This window comes from Parasteatoda tepidariorum, chromosome 7 (assembly GCF_982258835.1).
Source record: "Parasteatoda tepidariorum strain Cologne lab strain chromosome 7, Ptep-v5.0, whole genome shotgun sequence".
In the NCBI taxonomy this organism is placed as follows: Eukaryota; Metazoa; Arthropoda; class Arachnida; order Araneae; family Theridiidae; genus Parasteatoda; species Parasteatoda tepidariorum.
The window spans coordinates 20,073,810-20,101,353 of record NC_141761.1 but is presented as its reverse complement, the minus strand read 5'-3'; the positions used below and the strand labels follow the sequence as shown (position 1 = coordinate 20,101,353).

Sequence of the window (27,544 nt, the reverse complement as noted above, 5' to 3'; positions counted from 1 at the left end):
GGCGTTGTTTTTATGTTTATTTCAATTTAGTTGCGTCTCGCAGGCAGTTGTTTCATCTTGTTATTAGATTTTTGTTTCAAGTAAGCGTTTGGACGTACTATTCTTATGTATTTGTCTTGTTTTTATTCTTCTGTATTTGCTTTTTGTATTTTATATTATGTATTATATTCTTTTCCAGGACTTTGGCAAAACCTTTGGGATACAGAGGGAGCAAGTTCAGACTTTTGTCGTGCTTTCTCGATAGAAAAGGTTTTGCTTTTATGACTTCCGGAGCTAGTACCCCCTGAAGACGTCAGCTTCAGTTGTCATATTTGTCCTTTTTTTTTCATTGTTTCTCTTGTTTCAATTCCTTTCGCATTCACTGCTGCTTTGCGCATTTTTCCATTGGAAGTATTATTATTTTTAATTGCTTTAAAATTTTTAAATGCTTTTCTTAGCCTGAAATACGAGTCTTTTTTTATAATACAAGAAACGAATGAAATAAAAATAAAAATATGACCACCGAAGCCGACGTCTTCAGGGGGTACCGGCCTCGGTAGCCATTAAAAGCAAAACCATTTCTAATTGAGGGAGAAGCAAATGCTTAAAATATCTCCCTCAGTACCCCGATGGTTTTGTATAGAGGTCCAGGAAAAACAAGATACATTCAAAATAATTAACAAATTAAGAAAAGAAAATCAATCAAAATCATCAGAAAAATAAAAACTCACTAAGTCACAGGTCAAGCATCAACTTCAAAAGCAAGTAGAGGAAAAGAAAACACTAAAAACTGAAAAACCAACGCCCCCTATTATAATGCGCAGAAGAAGTTTAAAATGAAATGGAAAAGGTCAGGAGAAAGAAATACGTAGACAAATTAATAGAATGCTTAACTGGGGCTGCTCAGTTAAGACTAGAATTGCGCCCTGTTAAAAGAAAAAATTATATAAAAACTTAAAAACCATCAATCATTTTTTTAATAAAAAAATTAACATTACAAAAATTAAAAGGAAAATCATTTTTACTCAAATTATTTAAAAAATTATCCACAGCTTCCCGAAAACTTTCAACATTATTGCAAATTTTTTTGATCCTAACTAATTGTGAAAAAGCAAGATTTTTGAATATTTTACTACACAAATTAGTTTTAAAGTTGCAGAAAAAAATAACATTAAAATTACAAGTTTCGAGTCGTTTTTCATAATTTGCCTAATGGTTGTTGAAAAGAGAATCATTTAAAGTTTTTTCGAGAGCAAATAAAACATTTTTTCCTAATTTTTTTATAATTTTTAAACATTTTAAACCGCATATTACGCAATAGAAAGCAGTAGTTACTTTTGCGTGATAATTTGTATTGTGTGAAAAATTCAAGAAACTCATAATACTTAACTAAGTTTATTGTATATTTTAGCAGCATACTAACGCACAAATGATATACTTGTTCAACATAATAATTGCAAATTAATACTCCATATTACGAGTGTTTAGCAAATTAATTTATTTATTGTATAATCATACTACAATCTTTAATTGTTATTCTTTTTCGTTTTTGAAAATGTAAAATAGATAAATGTAAGGCATATTTTTGCGAATTATGCGTTTTTCAATAATTTCATTCGTTGTGAGAGCAATATTATTTTCGAAAGGTTTTTATTTTATTAACATCCGTAAGTCCAGTCTTCACAAGCATCGTCCCTTGGGCGTTCTCCTCCTGGTCATTCTTCAACATCTGGTTCGGCTGTTTCCGGCTCAGGTTCAGGTTCTTTTGTTTCTGGTTCAGGTTCAGGCTCTTTTGTTTCTGGTTCAGGTGGTTGTACTGTACTCAAATCCTCTTTTCCAGGTACAACGCATTCTGGCTTATGTTTAATAACATGCTATAATAGAATTAATAGAATTCATAAACAGGAAACATAATTCGAGAAATACAATCGATTAGCTTGAAATTGATAATTAAGATATGAATTTACACATAAATGGTGAGCGAGAAAGTAAAATTTCTAACAAAGGACACTTTTCTAGGGAAACATTCATAATTTGATGGCGGGATTAACTAAAGGCGAAAGGAATTTTTATAGTAAACTAAAGGGTATAAGTGATTAAAAAACACAAGAAGCTGTCTAATAAGCTCAAATAAGTGATTTTGAAGAAATCATATCACTTCAAAGAAGCTACAACACTGCCAAAATATGCAATGAATAAAAAAAAATTATGAGATCTAATTCAAATTCGATGAGAGGGTATAAAAATTATGCGGGTAGATATAGTATTAAGTTTTCTTGGTGCTAGAAACGATAATACTTCATTAAGCTGCATTTTTTAAATAAGAAATAGCTAGTTGGTTCCAGAATACATTTCATCCTAAAATGAGTCAACCTTTTTTTAAATGATACTTTTAATCATTGCAAAAACCTAAAGTAATCTAAGAAAAATTTTAAAATTTATAGATTCTTTTGAATTTTTTGTTGTTTCACATTTGATAAGCATTCAAAAAAATACCAATAAATATTCTATGGCATATTTCATTAAGCAAATCGTTTAGAAGAATTCGGGAAAAGAGTTCGAGTCAAATTACAATGTAAAATATTGCCACTTTGCGTATATCATCTGTAGAATCCATTTTAACGTAAAATCCATTTTTACCTTGAAATATTATTCTCCAATTTTAACGCTAATAATAATTTTAAGTGGTTTTATGGTAATTATTACTGTAAAAATTACGGTATTTCGAATATTTTGTTTCGTGACATATCCTTTTAAAAAGGAATTGCAGTAAATAAATAATAATTTAAATCCTGTTCTCATTGAAATAAAAAGCATAGTTTTTTCAATATCACAAAAATAATCAATGGAATAATAATGATGACAATCAATATTTTTTGAATAATTATACATGAATTGTAGAAATTTTAATGATTTTTGTTTATTATTTTTAAAGCTTAATTCTCCAAACCAGCATCTTTACATTCTAATTTAATTTTCCATTTTTATTAAATTCTTTTCTTTCCTTTTTTCTTTTACCCCACTGTCTTTTTTGTTACTGTATCGATTTTTAGTATATTTGAGCCTTTTATTTTACCACATACTGCAGTATTAAGGCTCTACAGCAATTACTTCCCTATAAAAATCAGTTTCTTTTGGAATCATCAAATTACAGAGTATTTATTATAATTACAAAATATGAGAATACCACTCTGAATTTCGGATACTCTTGTCTATGCACACTTATCTTACAAGTGTATTTCTATAGAAATGGGCAAATTCTTCTTAAACATGATATTATCTTTTCCATTAAAGCCTCAAAAAGAAATGATTTGTAAAATTATTCAAAGACATTAAGAATTGAAGCTCAAGCAAACGTTTTAAATGTTTCAAAAATTTGGAGAAAAAAAAATGCGATCAAAAACGTTTTTTTTTTTTTCAAATCAAGGGTCATCGAGATATGTATTTAACTAAAAGAGGTCTTTTCTCATATGAGCGGAAAGAATTCAAGAAGAGAATTTTTTTATGACATCCGTGCTCAACTTTACATTTATAGTCATTTTGACATTTCATTGATTGTAAATACTTTTTCTTTCGAAAATTTAACGATGATTTAATTTCCTGATTAAACCATCATGGTGGGGGAGAGTGGGGTCAATTGTAACATTTTTTACTTAACTATTTTTAACTAACAAAAAATCCAATATATTATTAGTATTAATTGACAGACGAGTAAAGTAGACTATCCTCTACTAGAAAAACAAATAAATATCTTATTTTAAATGTTATTATATTAGTTATTAACAATTTTTGACAGTCGTGCACTTGTTACAATTGTCCCCACTTACGGGGTCAATTGTAACAGTTCATAAATTCAACTAAAACATAGTTAATTATACATATTATCATAGTTGTGATATATTTTTTATTGAACAAAATAGTAGTGATATTTTAGGAGTAAAAATAATAATGAGCAGAGACCTAAAGGGTTAAACTTTTAACTTTAAAGGGTTAAAAATTTTAATTTATGCTGTGAAAGGTGACAAATAAAATAATGCACATGCAACATAATATAAATGATATAGGAAATTATTGGTGGTTCTTAAAGAGTTAAGTAATGGTTTGTAAACATAAGCATATTAACATATTATTTATCTTCAACTGTTACAATCGTCCCTTTACTTATTGTTACAATCGTCCCCAAGACGCCATTTCAGCTTCATTTGTTAAAAACAATGCTAGTTAATTAGAGAAACTAATCTTTTTTTTTGAAATGTTAATTAAGGTGTCCACTTACATATTCGGTTAATAATTTTTATTTGTTTAAACAAAATTACTTTGTTGCAATATAATATTCTAAAACCAAAAAAAGTACTTACGTATCGTGAAAATATCTTTTGTGATGTAACTCTTTCAAAAGTACATAAAAATGGTTGCCAGCAAGGGTGTACATGTAAATTTATTAAATACACCTTGTGTGCCACCTAGGAACCAAATCTAGAACTCGACACTCGAAAGTTTTGCTCTGTTACAATCGTACCCTGTTACAATTGACCCCACTCTCCCCTATATATTGGCGAATTTCACAAATAAGTTTGTACTTACTCCAAAAACGGTTAATTCGTGAGTAGCAACACATTCAAGACCTTCTTTGCATGGGCACTGGAAAATATGCATATTTGGCTCCTCTTCTTGGTCTTTTTTGCTGATTGGTGTGCATGATTGTCCTACATGAGAAAAATACAACTGGTTTTTATTATGCATATAATAAATTTGGATTGCATATAATATATTCATTGCTTGTATGCAATAAATACTGCTTTTTCCGATTAATACTTCTGATGGAATAAAGGTGCTGCGCTGTGTACTTTGTATTTTATTTGAAATACATGGATTTTGTTCGCAATACTTTCGATGGACCTCAATCCCGATATCATAGTCTTCATTATTCAAATAAAATATCGAATCAATAAAATAAAGTATTGCAGTTCATATAACTTTAAAATTATAATTTAATTTTCACGTAATAACAGCCGTGTACCGAAATACAGCGTTTAAAACATATTAAATGCCATCAATATCATAAATGAGAGTTATTACATATCTTCCATCGCTTAGGTAAATGTGGCTTTTGCATAAATTCGTCTTAAAGCTGAACTTCAAATTCTGAAATATGTATACCAGTATAACTTAAATTCCGTTCCTTTTTTGAGAATAAGAGTGTTAAGTTTTATCTTTTACTTTTTCCAAGTAAATTATGTTAATCAACCACATAAATGAATAATTTTATTTAAATGTTTTTAAGGTGATCTTATATTGTTTTCAAGGTAATGTTTTCGCAATCGCAATTTATTTTGTCTTTAAAATGCTTGCATATTATATTTTACATTTTATGTTATAAAATAAACATATTTAAATATGAGATTTAAATGCATTATTTATATATTTTTATATTCGATTTAATGAAATAATTTCTATAAAAAAATTCTTGAAAAAACAGTTTTAAGAAATAAATTATTAATTGTTCAATTAATAGCCCATTTTTACTAGTACTGCAAACGTTTAGGATCGAGATAGAATTATACAAATTGAAAATCATATTTAGCAATTGTGTTTGGTAAACAAAGGGGGAAACAACGGTAAAATTTTAAAAAAAAAGGAAATCAAGCTTATTGTAAACTTCTACAGTCCACCCTTCTTGAAATATTGTATCAAAATATTGAATTGATTTTTTTAAACATGTAAAAATCACAGCATAATATGTCGAGCGCGGTGCAAGACACGCTGAGACATGTATGAACAAGTGAACTCTTGTGCTCAGTTGAGTAATGGATTTGCCCAATTCTATCAAAAAAATTCAATAAAATACTATCATTTTAAATATTTTATTGAAATAGTTTGCAAAATTATGTAAGAAAAAGAATTAAAGGTACTCTCAATTTAAATTGAAGGTACTCTCAATTGAAATTTTGAAACAATATTCACAAAAAATATGATTCTCGCTGCACGTAGGGATTTTTTTAATTGGTTTGACTAGATTTCAGTAATATCTTTTGCAGAATTATATTTCAAAACACCACCATTCTGTGAGAGAGAAAAATCATTTTTTTTAAAACCTCCATCACACAACAAAACTTAAATTCATCTAGTTCGAGGAATCTAAATTTGAATTTTTTCATTTCAACTCATGAGTAAAGTAAGTAATAGATAATTTTAAAAAATATATTTTAAACATTGAATTATAAAAGAGATAACTTTTTTATCTTTTGGTATTTGAGACACGGTAAAAATTAAGCTGAAATACGTCGAAAAAGATTTTTTTAAAAATTATTAAGTTTAGTTTATCATAATCATTAATTGAACAATTGAGTATTAACAATTTTTGCTTTTTACAAGCTATGTTGTTCTTCCTTTAATTGCATGAAAGTAGCATATTAGCAAAATTCTTAGTTTATTATTTCAAACGCATTTTAACTTTTTGAGTTATAATAGAATCGAAAAAAAATATGAAATTCTGAAACATATATGCATTGAAATGTGAAATATTCCAAAGGAAAAAATGTTGGTTTTTCTGGTATTTTATTTTCTGGTTTCCGTGACACAACTGAAATGAATGTAACCTTACTTATGTTTGCCATGATAAATATTTGCTTTCTTATGAAAATTCGAATATTTGAAGTTAAAAACAAACATTTTTGACGTCTTTATTTAAAACAAACATTTGCTGAGAGAATCTTAATACAGAACCTTAAAGCTTTCTATTTTGGTGACATGTTACATTTTTTAGAAATTTGAATAGAAACTTTTAATTATATTATTTAAAGATAATAAAAATAATCTAAACGTATAATATGTTTTTTTTCTCCATTATTTATCTTATTGATCCGTTATTACCTGTTGTCCTTCACTAGCAATGGTTCCAAAAGGGCGTCACAATCCCACCAAAAATTCTCCGGAATACTATCAAAGTTTATAATCTTTGGAAATTTAAATAGATAACTATTCGTACATTAATTTACACTATTAAACACAAATATTTTATTAAAAATGGAAAATAGTTAACACTTTACTAATTAGCATTGCAACAAAAACTATTTTTAAGTTGGTTTTAAATTACTTGCTAAACTACAGTATTAGCAAAACGCTGGCCATTGCAATGTTCTCTGTAAAAAAATTCCGGATCAAATTACGGTTAAAAGTACTGGCACTCTGAAAGCAACATTCTCAAAATATGCTTTACCGTAAAAACCATTTCTACCGTAAAATTATCAATTTTTGTTCCATAAAATTTTAGGATATATTGTATTGGCTCCGTAAGTGCCGATACTTTTCACCATAATTACAAAGTACACCCATGCTGGGTAAATAAGCCCCATTATTAAGATTTTTTTCAATACCTTCCTGGGTGAATCTAGTTTTAACAATTATTTTTTGATTCAATGATGTCATCTGAACAAATTAATTAAAAAAATATTTACATAAATGGTTTCATTAATCTAATTCTAATGTTTCGAACTGACCTTCATCTCTCAGACTTCGGCAGACACCTCCCAAAAATGATACAATAGCATAAGTCACGCAGCATTCGCCCTCTTCACAATCATCTGCTGATTTGCAGCGTCTCCTGGCACCTAGAGATACCTGAAACAAAACAAAAAATATTACGATAAAGACAATTATATTTCTGAACCTTAACTTATTTAGTAACTTAAAGTTAACTGAACTTCATAACAGACCTAAGTGAAGAATTAATCTTTTCATTGTATTTCTAAAAACAATGTTATTATGTTAAATTATGTCTCCACTGAAGTTCAATCATAATATTATATAATCAAGTTTAAGTTATGTTTTCATACTATTAAAGTTGCGGTTTGAATGATAGAGACATTTTGCATAGCATTACGATTTTCTGTTAACTCTAACAAAAACGCTATTTAAGCATCACAGCGCATGCGCGAAATTTCCATACAAATCGCAGAATCACTTAGAGCAGTGTTTCTTAATCTTTTTGGTATAATGGACCCCTTTTAAAATTTTTTAAGAAGTCACGGACCACCCTCTGTGAAAAAAATTATTGCAAAAAACATCAGTTATTAGAAAACATTTAATTTTATTGTTTTAATAGTATACTAAATTTTTAAATTTTTAATGTGAAGGTTGCTGCTGCTTTTCCTTAATTCATAAATTGGATTGGGGGATGGTATTCGACAAAGCAACGCGCATATCATGTTCAACATTCAATCGATTTCGATATTTTGATTTTATTGTCACATGTGTGGAAAAACCCGCTTCGCAAAGATTCACTGTAACAAATGGAACTATAGCTGCCATAGTTCGCTTTTCCAGCAATGGGTAGGCTTCCAAACATTTTAAAAATTAGGAGTAGTCAGCGGACCCAGCGGGTTCATGAAGCACAGGTTAAGAAACCCTGACTTAGAGGATAGAATGTAAGGTTATCGTGAAGGTTAACCTAAAGCAAACGCTAGTCAAAATCTCTCTATTAAAGTTCAAACTATCGGTCTACTATAGTCGAAGTTATAACTCTACAATAGTTGAAGCTACAGTTTTATTATAATTCTAAATTTAAATAGCTGAACTTCTAAATAAAAGTATAGGTATTGTATTATGTCCTTTATAATTATTTATTAGAAATGATTATAATTAGCGTGATGCACAATATAATAAATTTAAAGAGATTCATATCTGGAATAATTTCTTCTAGCAAATAATTTAACCTCTTAATGCTTAATGTAAACTTACCTATGCAAGTTTCTACCCAGTTAAAGCTCACTGCTGTAAAGTTTTTATTCGAAATTAAATTAATTAGCATAAAAATGTTATTTTAATGCTTGAAATACCATTTTATGCATATTCATGCATTGTTTTCTAAAGTCATTTTAAAATTAAAATTGTACGATTTTTAGCATAGCATTTTTTTTAAATAATTGTATTAATAAAATGAATAAATTTTAATTAATGTGTAAGTAACAAACTTAAATTATTGAACAATAAGGAATACTTTATAATACAAAATTCGGCTTAAAAATAATAATTTGTTCAATTCTAACGTTTTAATTGTTTACAAAACTGTTCTTATACAATCTTTAAAACTGATTTGCACTATCGAAACTTATTACTCTGAATTATTTAGGTAGGTATAATAACAGTTTCATGAAAAATAATCTTCATAAAAAATAATAATATGAATAAATAAGTAAAAATGATAAATAATAAGTAAATAATTTTAAAATATAACAAATTTAATATTAAATGATTAAAAAAAAAATAATGAACTCTTAAGTGTTAAATTAAGATGTAAATTTAAAAGGAAATAAATTATATGAATAAATTAAAATTAAATGAATAAATTAAACTAAATAAATATTTATTCTTTGAAATATTTTGTACAAGAAGTAATAATTCTATTAAAAACAAAAGTGATAATATACTCACAGCTGCACAAGCAAAACATAAAGCCAACACAAACCACTTCATGATTATCTTTTGCAAAAAATGATTATTTCTGGAGATGATATGCTAAAACCTAACAATTTTTTATTCCTTATATACAATATTCTTCTTCTATTCTTTCTATCTCCCTATGCGTTCCTCTTATCCTAAGAAAGTGACGACAATAATCCTTATCAGAAAGAAAGAAAGAAAGTAGGGAATCCTCCTTATGGTAAATTCTATCATTTTTTCGAAAATAAATAATGAAGTCTAGACTTTTTTAAATCAACTCTAATAATTGAATTGAATGATTTTTAATGAAATTATCTTATTAAAATGTAAGGATTAGGAAAGCTTCCATGCGTTTCACTAAAAAAGTTTACAATTTATACATTTATATTAAAACTATTATATTATCGATCTATATAGCTTTGTGGTTTCTGCATTGAAAAATATTTCTAAATCATAAACACTATAATAACTTTTAAATTAAGTTATAATAAAAAAAATGTTAGTTATCATGTTTGCAGAAAATATTTCTCTTAGTTATAAGCTAATTAGTTTTTAAGTTTTAGTTATAAGCTAATTAAGACTTTTTCTAGAGCTATTCTAGACTTTTCTAACCTATTAACAACAATCACAGACTCTTTAGTTTCTATTATTTTTTTTCATCATTTGAGCATTTAAATCGTCCTCGAGACCTGTAACTCTTAATGAATTTTCTTTTTGATATGAATTTCAAATAAATTCTTTCACAGAAGTCGTTGCAAAACGAAAATCCCGCGTGCTGTAAACCGTCTCAATATTCTCGACATTTCGAAACATTTTCAGAGTTTCTTCTTAAGAATGTTTAGATTTTGATGAATAAACTTCGGAATGACTATCTCTCAGAACTAGTTTTGGTAATTGGTATTTGCAGAATAAATAACGTTTGTGATGCAAGCAATAAAAGATCCTTTTAGGGGTCTGGAATAATTTGCGAAAAGGAAAAGAGTTCCCTAATTTAGCAAAAAAATGAAAAAATTGAAGCTATTTAGACTTGAAATCAAATTGCAAAGAGATGTATTACGTCAATCAACATCCAGTAAAAATCCATTTGTAAAAATAAACACATTGCTTCATACTGCTTAATAAACACTAATTTGGTAACGTTGTCCACCTATGCTTTTACGCTCTCGTGGATCACTGAGTTTATCTGACAGAACGAATTAAAAATTAATCAAATATCTAAGAGCGTGCAATTAACTCTTTGTTATCAATGAGAGCTATAAGCGAGGTAATATTACTTACGATATCTTTAAAATCGCTTGCAGTTTCTTTTACATCAATGATAAAACCACTGATAATATTCCATTTTTTAAATGTCTCTCTTGAACGATTAAATCAAAAATTTTTGCACAAACTTTTTTTAGGATCGGGGGTTAAAGTTGCTTCTTTTACCCGCTTATTAAATTTCCCGATGAGTTATAAGACACATAAACTTTTCATTTTATCATAAGAGATATATAAACTTATATTGCCAATTATTAAATTTTAAAATTTCAGTGGATAAACATACTAAGTAAGGATTTTTTAATGCGTTTATGATGCCGAAAAAGATTTTAAGTGTGTTTGGCAACAAAAAGTCGATGCCAAATCTTAGAAAGCCTCTTTTTCCGCAGGAAACGCCGCGTACAAACGCTATGATCCAGACTGTTTGTATGAATGTTGAAGATTGGCATAGTAGCAGACGATTATTTTCAAAGATTTTAATTTAATTTGCTGTTGAAGTCATATTTAACCAGGTTGGCAAAAAGCATGAAATTAAAAAAGGACATATTGTGTTGGTGATTCACGTTTTCTCTTTGTTTTTTGAAGGAATCAGTAGAAGAAATAAATATTTATTGCGTATTTTGAATTTGAAGAAGAGCCTCAGAGCTCAAATAAATCTTATTAGAGTAAATTAAGCCTTACCTATTGAAACGCAGTACTATAAGCGAAAGCAGAGAGCACGCCGCACTTTACTATACTCAATACCCAATCAGTAGAACATTCTTTTTCTTCTTTTTAGTAGAACTTTCTTGTGTTTTTTCTCACAAGATGAGATTTTTTCGTTAAATTAAACATTAAAATTTTATTTGTTTTTGTTTCGCAATATTTTTTTCTGTGCTACATTTATGTTTTTAATTTAGTAGTTAAGAATAAAAGGTTCTTTTATTTTTGCAACCACAACAATGAGCGTTAGAGATTTATAAATTTTGAGATGGATATAAAATAGAAAAAAAGCCATATTCTGTAGTTCCTCTTTCAAATGTTTAAAAGCAATAAAAAAAAACTATTTTACTCAGATTCGCTAAAATGTCTCTTCAAACGTTTATCCACTCAGTTCATCAGTTTCTAAACGGCGATATGAACATGAAAAAGTCAGCTACATCGCAGAGGAAAAGCCAAAGAAATAGTATTCGAAAACCATTCGGTAGCTTCTTCAGATTTATGTTCGGCGAATGAAATATCACATTATGTCATATACTCAAGCTTTTTATGATCCCAGACATCCTTTTGATCTAGTATTCAGCAGATTGACTTAAAGGCTGTCTTCACTAAATCTAAATTTATATCCCCAATGACGATGACAAATAAGTTTTAAACATGATTTTTCCTCGGGTTGCACTCGGAAACAATTCGCCCCCCCCCCTTCGTACCATGTACTTCTGATTAATGTTGTCGGTCCCGAACGTTATTAAAGCCATGTTTTTTCTCAGCCCTCTTTTGACGTGCCTGACATTGCTCAGCCCTGTTGAGCCTTTCCATGTCATACTTTATTTTTCTCATCTTCCTCTATTGAATTTGGATAAGAATAATTACATTCTGCGTGAAACGGTGTTATTTGTCACATTTTGCTGACAAATTTTTCGGAATAAAATCTTTTCTTTGTGATGTTGAGGTACTAGTTATTAAAATAATTTAGTTTCGGCAGACAGAAGGACTTAGTATGGCCAAACTTACTAGAATACTGTGAAGTTTAATGTGCATCTGGCTCTATAGTTACACTGAAAAGATAAGTAATTTTTACCGAAGCGTTTGCAAAGTTAATAATAAGATATTATTTTATAATACGTGGTAAAATTAGGTAACTGTGGTAAAGTTAAATAAATTTTTTTCTTAATAGTTTATAACGGGGCATAAAAACCATTTTTTTTCAGTTAAATCTGCTCTTTAGTTATGTATTTCTTACTAACTGTATGATAATAAGTATAATTTTTAAAATCAGAATTTCCGGTAAAAACCATTACCATATAAACAGATATATTTAGCGTAGAACACATATATTTACCATATATTTTCAAATAAACGGTTTATACGCCGTATATTTGGTTTTTATTACCAGTATTATGCGTGTTTTTTTTTACCGGAAATGATATTATTATAAAGTATGCTAATTTTACCAAAATTTGTTTCCCCTTGTAACATGTTTATTTCAAACATATTATAATTCGTGTTTTTTTCAAATTATTTCTCCTTTTATTATTTTTCCATAAGATATGTTGTAATTTGTTTTGTTACTCTTGAAAAATAAATCGTAATTAAGTTGACTCTGTGAACTGAATTTACCAAACGCTTTAAAATGTCATCTTTACTTCAACTTTTTTTTATTTTTTATTAATTATTTTTACTTTCTTTTCATATTAGTTAAATATTTCGTGACTAAGAAAATTGTTTGATTCGATGATCAGAGTTTTAAAGTAAACTGCTAGATCTGACGTCAAATTTAGATCAAGTCTAGTGATCTGCTAGATCAAATTTAGTGCGGATCTCTTTAGAAATACGGATTTGTATAAGGTTCTTACACACCTACAAATAAACGCTCTGCTTCATGTATCTAAACATTCATTTTATACACATACGTATAAGCATTCATTTAAATGGTTGAAGGTAAAAAAGGAATATTCTACAGTTTAATTTAAAACATTGCTTAGTGCTAAACCAAAATTCGTTTTTCACTTGGGGTGTTCCTGGACGCAAAAGTCATAGCTTTCAAAACGAACGTTTACAAAACGAGACAAACTACACATAAACCCTCCTTTTTATTATTATAGATGAATATAAGAGTTTTATTAATAATATTGCAATTTATATTGCTGTGGGCTCGCAAGCATACCATATAGTTTTAAAAGAATCTTAAAAAATATGACGATAAGATTATATATTTATCAAAAATAGAAGCTGTTTAATTATCGAACTCAAATAAGATAAATCGACTCAAATAACATTGATCTTTTTCGTGAGAAAATTTTTTGTATGTACAAGTGGTGATCTCAAGCTTAAGAATGAATATTTTTGTCTTCAATAGAAATTATCATATTAGAAACGCGAAAATAAACTTATCATTGTTTTTGCCATGAGAAAATTTTTAGTTCCGTGACATGCTAGCGAAAAATATTTTTAAAAGATCTTGTGAAACTGCATTCAATTACACTTACTTTATCATTCAACTACGTTTTAAAAACCAACTATTTTGTGCATTTCTTAATCTTCTTTCATTTAACTATACTGATATAAAATTTGGTAATTACATGCATAATAACAGTTATATTCAAAATTGTACTGCTTCCTTTATTTATGTAAAAAATATGGTTCTAGAGTCCATTAAATAGGTTAATAATTATCTGTTAAGGAAAGTAAACAGTTGTCAAGAACAATTCCAACTTTATTTATGTTGATTTATTTACTTAAGTCATCACGAAAACTATATAAAATAGGATTTTAAAAGTTTCTACAACTTGCTAAAAGCAAGTGTTGAAAATTCTATCGAATTTTTCTAAACGGTTTTCGATATAAGAATAATCAATATATCAAAGTCAATATTGACAAAATGCAAGTTTCTAAATATCTTAAAGGAAAATATTAAGTCGCCAACTCTTGTGTTTTATTCTCATGAAAAATCAAGTATTAGTGCAACAAAAGTGTGATATTTTGCAACATATACGTATTAATTAAAAAATGATACATAGTAAATTAAACTAAATTCTACGACAATTTTGAAATAGAAAATACGTGTACAGTGCGCAAAAGAATTAACAGACCACCATGAATAACTTTTAATCTAATGATCGGGTCTTCACATTGTAGGACGCAATCTTAATGGTTCAAATATGTAACCGCACGATTTATGCAATGACTTTTTTAAAATTCGATTTTTCAAAAACAATTGAATCGTTTTGGCTCAAATTTTGCATTTTCCATGTGAAATTACATTCTTTAAAATGATGTAAATAATGTGCAACTTACATACGTTACATTGAAAAATAATAAATGCTTACTGAAAATTATTTTTTGCATGGATTTTTTTAATAAATTACTTTCATAATTGTATGAAAAAAACTTTTCAATACCCTTAAGTTCTCGAGATATGATGAAATACGTAGAAAAAAAAGTGGTCTAAACCTTGGATTACTATCCTGACCAAACTATTGAGACTATATTTTAATTTCGGCTCTCTCGGAGAAGGTAGGTTTGTGTATTATTTTGTTAATCAAAATATCGTCTGCACTAATTAAGTTGTATATTGTAGATCACCCCCTCAAACCATTGAAATTGAGTCCTAGAACGTGAAGATCCAATTATTAGATCAAAAGTTATTTAGAGAGGTTCGTTTTTTTTATTGTGTATTGTAATGAGTACAAAGCAGGCATCTGCCAGAATAGTTTTTTCTCCTTGCAAGATTTAGCAGGTTTTTCAACAAAACGGGATTTTTAAACTAATATAAAACATGAATTTGTTCGCATTTGCCATGGTTATTTGTACTCAGTTGATGAAAAAGAACTTTAAAAAAAAGCATGTTTTCCAAATTTGAAGAGATGGTCGATTTTGCAACTAAAGGAAATTAAATTTTGTCGGTTAACAACACTATTAATATCAACTCAATGGAAACAGCCATTATGGGACAATAAATAAAAATCTTTGCAAAGCAAAAACATCGGTTAATAAGCGAATGAGAAGTTGAACGTACTGAACAAAACAAAATGTTGACAAAAATTACCTTTAGTTATGATTTCATCTCATTGTGACTTAACAAGCTTGATATATTTCAGTGGTCTTACCTTCTCTTTGTAAATAATTTAGTCTGCAAATCCCGTTAGAAAAGTACTCCTCGAAAATAAGTTTGTTTCTTTGTTAATAGTTGATTTCTAAACTTAGTTCAAAATTACAATAAATGAGAAGGCAAAGGATTTCAATGGAAAAAAAGTAAGAAATATAATTAATTTTGTTTATAATAGTTTTGTTTTAATACAAAATAAATTGACAGTGCAAGGAGCTACTTAATATTACAAATAAAATAACTATTGCAATTTTTCTTCAATTTCCAGAATTTTTAAGGTAACAAAAAGCTCTCAGAAAAGAAACAAAAATCATATTAGCTAGTTAAAATAAACTGTTATTTTTTCATTAAACAACTAGTGCGTTATTTTAAAAAAAAATTGTAATTAAGCTAGTTAAAATGTACTGTCATTTTTTTAAACAATCAGTAAATCAAATATTTGCAATTTTGTGTTTTTTGTGTTTTGTGCATGTTTCATGTCTCTAACAACTTTTATCTTTTTTCCAGGTAAGTTCCAAATCGTCTTACATATTGAAAAGGCATTGTTTTATGTTTTGTTGACAAAATTTTGTCAAGTAAGATTTTTCATTCTTTCTTCGACTTATAACATATGACATTAAAAATTTTTTTTTTAATTTGAATATTAAAACCATTTTAAAATGCGCATGTTCTGCTATGTATTTTTATAAATTTTTGCTTGTTTCTGTATCATATATACAATTTTATAATTTTTATCTAAAAACATGAAACTAATTAATTAAGTTAAAGCCCCTTTATATGCCTTAAACTGATTAAAAATTTTTTTTCTATTTCTTGAAATCGTGAAGTTCGTTTTTTATGCTTGTAAATTCAGAACAAAGACAGGGACTAAAAAGTGTCTAGTCAGTCACCTGGAACCAAAGTCGGCCGAACGTTAATTGAACTGATGAAACGAGCATGTTGGTCAAGAAAATATCATTTATGTTTAAAGATTCTTTTAACTCCAATAGCAATTGATAGAAATAAGTTATTTGCTTTTAGCTACGCAGCATTGCATAGGTAACTACGTAGCATTGCATTGCGCAGCATTGCATATAAAATATGGTGTTTTAGAAAATCTTTTATTTTTTTTTATTTTACACACATTTTTCTCAAATTTCTAAAAACGAAAAATGAATTTGAATTTTTAGAAAACATATGGATGTTTTCACCCTTAACGCTTAAAAACAATAGTTTCAAACACCCATCTTTTAGAAAAAATAAACACAAAATCAATTTCATAGAAAAAAGATATGCAGAGACAATGCAGTGCACACAGAAATAAACAGACCACCCTGAATAACTTTTGATCTAACGATCGCATCTTCACATTCGAGAGAAGTTTATAATAAGTTCTAGGACTCAATCTTCAAGGTTTGAAGGGGACTTTGAGTATGTTAATTAATTAGTGCTTACACTATTTCAAGTGACGAAATAAGACACAAAAGCGTATTTTTTCTGAATAAACACAACTTTTTTTCCGCGGATGCTGATTTCTGACCCCTAAATAATAGAAAGTAGCTGCAATCTGGGAAATAGGCACCCAATAGTTTGGTCAAGAGAGCGATTCAAAGTTTGGATCCCTTAAACAGGGCTAAAGAGAATACAAGGGCTAGTTCACTCGGCTCTTAGAGCTGAAGCTACGATTTCCCTCATCATGACGTCACTGTGTCTACAGATCTCGGAGATCGCAAGCAAAGATATGATAACTTTGCATCTTTCTCTTGTAAAAATAAGTTAGACTTTTTCTGGTTATTAGCCTTCAAACTTTACGAAATTAACACATTATTTCCGTTCACAAACATAGTTCAAAAAAAACTTTCTTGGTTATTATATTAAAAAAATACCATTTTAAACTTATAAAAATGTTTTGCTAGTTGGTGAAAATGACACGATAAATACTTTATTTTAAAAAGTTCAGTTTTAACTTTAACTATTAAGAAAAATGGAGGCATATATCGACACTTTTTTTATCTACATATTCTTTTATACAGATAAGTTAAGTTAAATTTAGAATCCCTGATTTTAAAATATGTCGTTAATAGCAATTTGTTCATACTTAATCATTAGGAAACATCAACCTTAAACGCTAATTACTGAAACAAAATAATAATTTAGGTTCATAATGACATCAGAAATTTTACAATTGCTTATAGACATTTAAATTTACGATGATATAATATATAGATATTTAAATTGAAGAGAATATAATTTTTTTAAAAAAAATCATAAATATTTAGAATAACTACATTAAAAAATATGTTATGAAATTAGGAGAATTTCAACTATATACTATATATTTCATTTATACTTTTTACTTACATTTTAATTTTCTTTGACTTTATCTATTTTTTAATTCTTTTCACCTGCCTTTCTTTATGAAGTAGCGAGGCGGTTTCTATTTAGATAATGAATTTTTATAAAAGTTCTTTACGACAGAATAAACGTATTGCGGTTTTATATTAACTGTGTCATTTCGGAATCCATTCTTTACATAGTTGTTCATTTACTTTAGGGAACACGCGAAAAATTATACTTTTTCCTTTTGTTTTTGTATCAGAATTTTTGCAAGTTGCAATCGCGCAAACTGGCATTTCGATAATAGTTTTAAATTCTTGTAAATTCACTGCAAAAACTGAGGAAAGTGATTATAGAAAATAACAAATGTCTTAGAATATCTCGCAAAAAGAAATGATCCAATATTAGTTAGAGCTAGTAAGACCAAACGCTCCGTTCTTGAAGTAAAAGTGCGAGCTTTGCGCCAAAGTGACGTCACTAGAGTGACGTCGGAGGATCGGCGCGGCAAGAGATACTTCAAAGGAGTGAACCAGCCCTCCTATTTTCTTTAGCCCTGTCCCTTAAAGCTTATTTAAATTTTTGCTTATTTTGCCATAGCTCAAGAACTTTTGAAGCAAATTCAAAAATTTTTGCCTGCAATTATAAAATTCATTTATGCTAAGATGCGAAAAAGTTTATTTAAAGCCACATATAAATTTTAGTAAATATTTATACATTTTTATTATTTTATTTATTAATATTCGAAAACTATTTAAGCAATGAGGTGCAGCAATTTTTACGTCATTTTAGAGAATACAATATTAAATGGTGAAATGCAAAATTTAAGCAAAATCGGTCGAACAGTCCCTGAGAAATCGAATTTTTGAAAAAGTCATATTTTTAAAATTTGATTTCTCGGAAACTATCAACAGATTTCGCTGAAAGGTTTTATTTTTCTATTTAAAATTGAATTCTTTGAAATGCGGTTAAAATTTATGTACTTTACAAATCAAAATATTTTCGACTACTTTTAAGATTTTAAAAAGATAAGAAGGTTTTTAATAAAAAAGATAAAGATTTTAATAAGATATTAAAAGGTAAAGATTTCTTGATTAAAAATCAAAAATCTTTACCAAAAGCTTTTTTAATGGAATTATCTTTACATCAACGAAAATGCAGAAATTTTTCAATTCACTTAAAAAGTTCTAGACGTATTTTGAAATACGCGAAAAGTAAAATTAACATTTAGGGATCGTAACTTGGGATTGCTCTCCTGACCAATCCTTTGGGATCATATTTCCTAGATTGCAGCTACACCTTATATTTTTTTTAGATTCAGAAGTCTAAATCCATCTAAGAAATATAAGTTTACTCAGAGAAAGAATAATGTTTTTGTGTCTTAAAATATCACCTGCATTAATTATCTAGGTTATTTGAGGTCACCTCCTTGAACCATGAAAATTCAATCCCAAAATGTGAAGATCCAATTATTAGATTAAAAGTTTTTTTGGTTGGACTGTTTATTTTTTTGCGCACTGTACATTTTTGTGTCTTATTTTTCAAATTAAAATATAGGATATTTAAGCAAGATATATATATATATATATATATATATATATATATATATATATATATATATATATATATATATATATATATATATATATATATATATATATATATATATATATATATATATATATATATATATATATAATATATATATAGGATATTTAAGCAAGATCCAACGAAATATTGAGATTACATGCAAAATTCCACTCACTATGCATCACCTACCGGAAAATCCAATCATTAGATCATACCAGGGTTGGCAGGTTTTTGACATGTGACAGTTTTTGACAGTTTAAACCATGGTTTAAACCGTCACGTCAAAAACCTCACTGTCAAAAATGTCGAAAATGTCAAAAACCTATATTCATATGTGAAATTTAATTAATACATAAAATTTATATATTTTTTATAAAGGATAGTGTTTCTAAATATGTTCTAGAAAAAATAAATTTAAAATTTTGAAGAAACACTTATATTTTGAATAGTAACCAAAATCTTGTACTTTTGAAAGCTCACATCTTTTGTAATATTATGTATTCATTTTCATGTGTTATTGAAAATCTGCAGTGATATGATTAAGAAATTTATTTATAACCAAATTTAGTGTATAGTATAGATTATACTAAAAATTAGACATTTTTAAAGATAAACATTAGCAGTTTTGTACATTAGACATCTTTTAAAGAAAAATCTTTTTAATATTCTTTTAAATCTTCTTAATAATCTATTTAACATAAGACAATACAAATTTAAGTGCTTTCTGTTAAATACACAGAGTAGTTAGTGTCGATTTACAGTATATTTAGCCTATTCATTTACTATGCTGAAAATTTAGTTAATCCAAATACTTGTGAATTTCATTTTGCTGAATACTATATAGTTTTGTTGAATATCAAAATATTCAGCTGTTGAATAATTACTTCTTGCTTTCAAGATATGCATTATTTGTATTCTTAATACAAGTGGGGGAAAAAAATTAAGAGGTAAAAATTGTTTTAAAATGATAAGTGTAATAATTATAAATAAATATAATAAACAATATGAATTATATTTATCATTATTCCCAAATATAACTACTTTTAAATTCAAGTTAACATACTGGATAATAAAGATATTCGGTATAACATTAAATTTTTTTTTCATACACTTGTATCAAGTTTGTATTTATACAACATAACTTGTAAGTTCCTTATAAATATTAGTTATATGTTCCTTATATGTCAAAAATGCATAGTAATAAACTTTTAATTTTCTTAAGTATCAAAAAAAACAACTTTTTTTTTTCAAAATATAAATATTTAAAAAAAATTTGGGCAAAATTTTTCTGCACATGCATTTGAATATAAATTTCTGAGATTTTAAATCTGTTATTTTACCTTAATTTTAATTAAAAAATATTTTAAAACCTGCTGATTACCTATAGTATAATTAAATTTCAATATAATGCATGGCAACTGTTGGTAGTTTTGAAGTTTATATATTTTCTTGGCAAACTTTAGTTTTTGACATTTTTGACGGGTTTTTGACGGTTTAAACCAGTATTATACCCTTGTCATGTCAAAAACCACTCTTTGACGTCAAAAACCCAACCCTGGATCATACGCTTTTCAAGACATTCTCTTTCTCATTTTATTTAGAAAAGTGTACTGATTAATTACGAATCAAAGAGGCATAACGATTATTTCTGATTAACTTTATTATAAGCTTATGAAATTTTAATATTTTAAAACTGAGATATTATTCATACAATTTAATCGTCATAAAAGACCTTTTATTAACCTTCTAAAATAATCTTATAGCTAAGAGTGTAAAAAAAAACGAAAGGAACGTCAATGCTCCGTTTCATTCGATGTCAGAGCGTGTAGAAAATTTCTAGAATATCCAGGATGAGTTAAGTTAGATGCAATCTTCAGGAAGTTCCTTTCTTCACTGTATGGGACAAACGTAGGTGGGGTAAAAGTTAAAGTTGAAGGTGTATAATCAGTGTAATCTGTAGTAGAATCATATTCTGAACTGGTATAATCTGCATGGCTCTCACTCTCCGCCAATAACGAGCGTTTCTTTTTTTCATATATTTTCTGCTGGATCTGAAAAAATGATAAATTTTAAATTATGCTTTTTTAAAAATCTATCATTCCGTGTCTATAAAATATTTTTTCTCTGAGAAATTGATCAAATAATTTGTGAAAAATCAAATTTTAAAACAAAAACTGTTTTAAAATTTGATTTCCAAGAAGCTACTCGACAGATTTAGTTAAAAGTTTATACTTTGTCGTATTAAATTGATTTCCATAAAAATATTCAAACGTTTGTTAGCCATATAATTCATCATTCTTTTCAACTTATACAAAACTTATTATTCATTTTTGCAATTTCGCATTTTGTTAAACAACTTATTTAAAATGCATACGAAAAATAATGAATAATTATTAAAAAATATATATTTTGATGGAATTTTATAATTGTCTGCAACAAAAAGTCAATTTACTTAAAAAGTTTTATAATATGCTGGAACTATAAAAGTAATAAAATTTTAAATTCATATTTTTAAACTCCCTTCCAACACATGTCTTTGAAATACAATTTTTTTTTCTCGGAAACTACTGGACAAAATCGATTGAATAATTTCTGAGCAATCGAATTTTTTATGTCCAAAGCTCCAGAACCATCCGACAACATTAAATTGCTTTCTTTAAAATATTTCTTTATTAAAAAACCGTAAGGACGTCGCGCACGGCTGTTTTGAATTTTCAACTTGCAAACAGTGCTCAAAAACTATGAAACTACGCGTAAAATAACACAGGTCTGTCAAAAAATGTACATTCAAAAAAATTAGTTCGAAATTAACTGTTAAATTTGTAGAAAAAAAACACCATACGGGTTACTCTACATGCCGCATAAATGCAACTTCAAATTTTAAATTTGGTATGCTGAAAAAGTCATTTGTTTATAAACATAACACAGATTTTTTATTTTTTTCTGAATTTTAATTTATTCAAAAATTATTGAAATTTTGCATGTTTTTTTTGTTGTTGCAAATATTAATCTATATTGGAAAATGTCTAATAACAGCCGTAGGAGGAATGTATTGTCTTGTATACTAGATGATAAGCGAAAGCTCAAGAATGGTGTTAAAAATCCTTATCCAAATCTAACTGTTTTTGGTTACAGTGTCAAATTTCAAAATGTCTAAATGGCAAGATCTACTTTCTACCATCAGAACATATAAATTCTTAAAGTGCAATAAGATAAATATTTTTAGAGTGGATAGTGATGCTGTTAGACAGATTTTGAATAAGGCTAGATAAATTATAAAACTGTGCTTTGTTATTCTTATCGTGTTATTTTATTTTATTTCATAACCGTCGTTGAAAAGTCGACAAAATTTTTGGGCTAATGACTACTAATGTTCAACTCCTTAGCCTTGTAATTTTTAACCCAATCTAGAAGACAAGATAACTGGATCAAGTATTGATCGAAATTTGCCTTCATGGAGGAATTTTTGTTGGAACTAACCAGCATTTGCGTTACGTAAAGAGGAGAACTTCGCATGGTTTTTTGGTATTTACGACATTTAATTGGTTATTTTTTTTCGTCCATATAGGAACAAAAGTGTATGATAATGACATTTTTGGTAAAACTAAACCATTATACTAGTAATAAAAATCAAAATATACGGTACCTAGATTTTGAAAATTTTTCTGTTTATATAGTAACATTTTAACGGAAATTCTGGTTTTCAAAATTATAGTTCTTATTGCTTTAGTAAGAAATACAAAACGGTAAAGTAAATTTAACCAAATAAATGAATTTTTTGCTATGCTCTAAGGTATTGTGTTAAAGTTACTAAATTATACCACATTTACCGAACACTTATTATAAACCAATATTTGATTCATAATTTTACCAAAGTTATTACCAAAGCGCTTCATTAATAATTACTAAGATTTTTGGCTTTCCTATAGTGCCAGGAACATGGTACATTTCACCATATTCTAATAGTTTTACATACTTTCTTTTCTCATTGCCTATATTGTGTAAAAAAATCATATTTATTAAAATTAGGTTTATTAATTTTTTACCATAACATATTAATGCAATATATAAATTATTGTGTACTAATACTAAATTTGTAAAATACTTACATCTCGATTTGAACAACACACATGATTTTGTGACACACACATTTCACCTGTAAAATGAAATAAAAAGTTAATCGAATGTAAAAATATGAACAGATTTCGAACTTTAAGCTCACACCATAAAATATTCGAACTAAATATGCTAATATTTAACAAAAGCTAAACAAACTATTTTAGGCTTAGAGTTTATGAGTTATGAAAAATTTAAAATTTAATTAAAATTTTTATTTTATATTTAAAAGACATTCTTACCACGGAAAATCAGAAATTTGCAATAATCTGATATAGCAGCGCCTTTACGAGCCACGTTAATACAGCAAGGAATGTGTTCTGGACATTCTTCATTTCTATTGCAAAAATGTAGTGAACTCTTTTTGTGTGATATTACTACATTCACCTAAACAGAAAAAGGAAAATAATTGTGTTAAAAGGATTAAATTAAAATTCCCAAATTGAAAGAATCACGATTTATTGTTTGTTAATAACACTTAGTTTCTGTATGGAGAAAAACAAATTCTGGTAAAATTACCGTACTATATGGTAATGACATTTCTGGTGGAAAAAAAACCATAATTCTGGTACTAAAATTCAAAACAATTACCAAATTTCGTCTGATGTTGCAAAAACGTGTTCTTTTATTGTTGTCTATCTGGATATATTCATACGGAGTGAAAAAGAAGCATATAACCAATAAATCAGTATTAATAAACACTACGAAATCGTACATAAAACTGAAACACATATACCAACACAATTAAGCTAAAACAATATTTTTTTTTTTGTATTTTGCTATTTGTTGCATTTCACAGCTATTTTATGCTATAAGATTGAGCAAATTATGCTTTTAGAATCTAATCATCCCTTCAAAATAAAAATAATTATATTCAGTATGATTTGGCATAGTGCTATTGTTAGAGGTCAACACCTGATTGTCAAAAAATATCACAATCAACAATTTAATACAATTAAAATAACTATGCATAACAATATCATATAGTGAAAGTTGTTATAGCAACTTTATATATGATACTATATACATTCGACTATATAAATTTAATCTGCAGGCAATAGATTAAATAGATTTTTTATTTTAAAAATGTGTTTTATCTATTAGAAAAGACTCCTCAACTCTGACATTACTTGTAATTCAAAAGTAAAAAAGTTGTACTTCAAATTATACAATTATTAAAATAGTAAATCGTTATTACACGTAATCATAAATGAAGCTACTTATATTTATTATTAAAACTGGAATCAGAAATTATGATTACTTTTAATCCTGATACCGAGCAATGAAATTGTGGCGAGCGAGCAATGATGCAGAGCTAGTTTCCAAACTCTGCATCTATTCGTATTCAACTTTAGATGTAATCGTATTACATGTAATAAAATTTACTTTGAATTGTACATAATAGTGTATATAATAAAGATTAATATACTCATTATTTTTACATGAAATGGATTCATAATTACAATTAAAATCATAATTGTACACAATAATTACTCATAGTCAATTTTACAGTTAATATAATAAAATGTAACCACGAAAATTTTAAATATTGTAACATTATATTTTGTTTAATTCAGTTGTAACCCAGATGCGATCCTAGCAAACTAATATTTTCTTAAAAGAAATTAAATATTCAGTATTTTTCAGACTCTTTATCAGCATTAATATTGATTAAAGTAAATCCTTGCATTAACATTCAATTTAGCCACCACTCAATTCGTCTAATACCATTATTATTATTGTTATTATTATTGTATTATTATAGAGTAAAACTAATAAATTAAAGATCCTACCAAATATATTTCTGACAAATATTGGTTCCTAAGCGACTAAATATTAATATCTAGCAAATATTTCTTTGCAAAATCTAAAGTCAAAAGGAAAAAAAATGATAATTTGACACTGAGAAAGATTTTTGTATTTTAGAACAGAAACTTTTGTTTCTTTAGAACCGAAGCAGATCTGTCTCTTCTTTGTTCGGGTTTTATTCATGTTTTTTGGCCTTATTCTAACTAACAAAAAGTATACCCTATCCTTTTTTTTTTTTTTAATATAATTTCAATAAAATATCATTTTAAATCAATTATATATGTTTTAGAAAAGAAAATATAGTGAGCTTACTGTCATGGAAGCTAACTAAATTTTTTTTTAAATAATTTCTTTAATAAAAAAAATGTTTAAACACTTACCAAATACATGACCAAGAATACGAAAACTAATGCTGCTCTTCGATTTTCCATTTTTCCAGTAGAAGAGTTGAAAATAAGCTCGTTTGGTGCTTCCGAGCATTTTATAGGACACGTAGCTCTGTAATTAGTGAATTTCAGGAACACAATTTTTTTTTCTCCTTCCGAGGTGTTTAGTGAAGAATAACGCCGATCAATCTCTTTAATTGCTATGTTTCGAAAAAATAATTAGTTAACAAGGAATACATAGTTTTTATTCTTGAAATTACGGGAAAACAATTTCAAATAAATTTTATTTAATTAAGCTATATTTTTGTTTTCCGGTAATTTAGAAAATGTCAGTCGGCTGTGTATCCCATAAAGTATGGCAATCGTTATTAACCAAAAAAGTAAACGCTTCATTGTTTCTGTTGCTGAGTCATTTTTGTTAACAGCTGCTATAATACACTTATTTTTTTAGTACTCCTTTGTTTTTTATATAAATATATGTTTATAATAATGCTTATTTAAAATAAAATAAAGTTTATAAAAAATAACAATTTGGAATGCTTGCTTTCATAGTTAGTTAAATGATGAATCAAATGCACAGTGTTAGAATTTTTATTATAAAATTGCGGTAAAATAATCGACTGCAGTTTGTCAATCCAATTAACCGTAAAGAATATTTTTCAACCTTTACGGTTTTGAAACTACTTGAAAATAATATGGTTATAAAACCGTGAATAAACCAGAACTATACGGTTTTTCAACTATTTTTATTTATCATGGTCTTAAAAACCATAAAAAAGAAATTTAACTGGACATTGGAGCTAGGTTTTTGGTTGGGTGACAGGCATTACAATCAGGTTGTGTTTGAGTTGTGTTTTATCAAATGAACCGTACAATGTACTTTAATTAATTTCTTTAGTTGTTTCACCTATCTCAAGAGTTGGTAAATACTAGACTTTTATATATTAAGCAGCCTTATGGTTCTGCCCTCTAGGCGGGAATGAGACTATTGCATTCTGATAGTCCAAGGTCACAAATAGGGAAGTGTTGAGAGAAATGATAACTCTTCTTGTGCTGAAGGGAATATTGTGGTGTCCAAGCTAGTGCTCCAACTCCCATTTCATCGGTCATGAAATTAACAGATTAGCTTTTTCGGCTATAATGTGTACCCAGCTGCTAAGTAGTTAGGCTTAATTGGTGCTATAAAAATCTACTTGTTTAAACGTGTTAGGGGCAAACAGTAATAATCGGTTTTTTCACAGTTAATAGTTTGAATACCATCTTGCCTACGGTTATTTGACTGTTTTATTTGAATATGGTAAAATAACAATTAAATAAATTGTTGTTTAACCATTCTTTCAGAGAAATTTCGAATAGTGCAAGAATGAGATAGCTGTCGAATAATATTGCACGTTTTATATCGAGAAAAATTTTAATTGACACATCAGAAGTCCATTTTTCTAGCTAATGTATGGAATTATCAAGAATGTAGATTTATTATATTATTAATTTAGTAATGTTACAGTAATTTTCGTTTCACATTTAAAAATAATTCTACGAATTGAACAGTCTATTGCAGAGGTGGGGAACCTTTTTACCATTAGAGGCCACATTTAAATTAGGCAGCAATAAGAGAGGCCGCATAAGCTGATTGACCTAAGAAAGTGACTTTTGTGAAATTATTATAGTTTTTCTATAGATTTAACAATTTATTGCATTATATAGAAAAAATAAAATATAATACTACAAAATTTTAAATATAATATACATATAAAATAATATAAAAATATTATAAAAAATACAATAAAAAATATTTTTTTATTCACTAAGTTAGTGACTTATTTGGCTTTGTTTTTTGTTTGAC

The 27,544-nt window shown here is 27.4% G+C and overlaps 3 protein-coding genes across 7 annotated transcripts in view; 1 reads left to right on the top strand and 2 right to left on the bottom strand.

Annotated features, from left to right (window-relative positions):
• Nucleotides 1–27,544, top strand: part of LOC122271814 (voltage-dependent calcium channel subunit alpha-2/delta-3) — a 485,956-nt gene that overhangs the window by 124,299 nt on the left and 334,113 nt on the right. The gene's annotated exons all lie outside the window — the stretch shown is intronic.
• Nucleotides 1,359–9,485, bottom strand: LOC107442118 (toxin CSTX-20). The gene is made up of 4 exons (XM_087167465.1): nucleotides 9,412–9,485; nucleotides 7,479–7,599; nucleotides 4,564–4,685; nucleotides 1,359–1,853 (listed from the first exon to the last, which is right to left on the bottom strand). The coding sequence occupies exons 1-4, from the start codon at nucleotides 9,451–9,453 to the stop codon at nucleotides 1,695–1,697; spliced, it is 444 nt and encodes a 147-aa protein (XP_087023591.1). The 5' UTR covers nucleotides 9,454–9,485; the 3' UTR covers nucleotides 1,359–1,694.
• Nucleotides 21,032–25,818, bottom strand: LOC122270445 (uncharacterized). The gene is made up of 4 exons (XM_043047789.3): nucleotides 25,696–25,818; nucleotides 23,749–23,893; nucleotides 23,500–23,546; nucleotides 21,032–21,441 (listed from the first exon to the last, which is right to left on the bottom strand). The coding sequence occupies exons 1-4, from the start codon at nucleotides 25,744–25,746 to the stop codon at nucleotides 21,184–21,186; spliced, it is 501 nt and encodes a 166-aa protein (XP_042903723.2). The 5' UTR covers nucleotides 25,747–25,818; the 3' UTR covers nucleotides 21,032–21,183.

Coding starts and splice junctions, on each gene's coding strand:
- LOC107442118 (XM_087167465.1), bottom strand. CDS start 9,453: ATGAAGTGGTTTGTGTTGGCTTTATGTTTTGCTTGTGCAGCT. Junction 7,600..9,411: donor TATGTTTTGCTTGTGCAGCT/GTGAGTATATTA, acceptor GTTTTGTTTCAG/GTATCTCTAGGTGCCAGGAG. Junction 1,854..4,563: donor ACGAATTAACCGTTTTTGGA/GTAAGTACAAAC, acceptor ATTCTATTATAG/CATGTTATTAAACATAAGCC.
- LOC122270445 (XM_043047789.3), bottom strand. CDS start 25,746: ATGGAAAATCGAAGAGCAGCATTAGTTTTCGTATTCTTGGTCATGTAT. Junction 23,547..23,748: donor CAAATTTCTGATTTTCCGTG/GTAAGAATGTCT, acceptor TTCATTTTACAG/GTGAAATGTGTGTGTCACAA. Junction 21,442..23,499: donor TGTGTTGTTCAAATCGAGAT/GTAAGTATTTTA, acceptor TCATTTTTTCAG/ATCCAGCAGAAAATATATGA.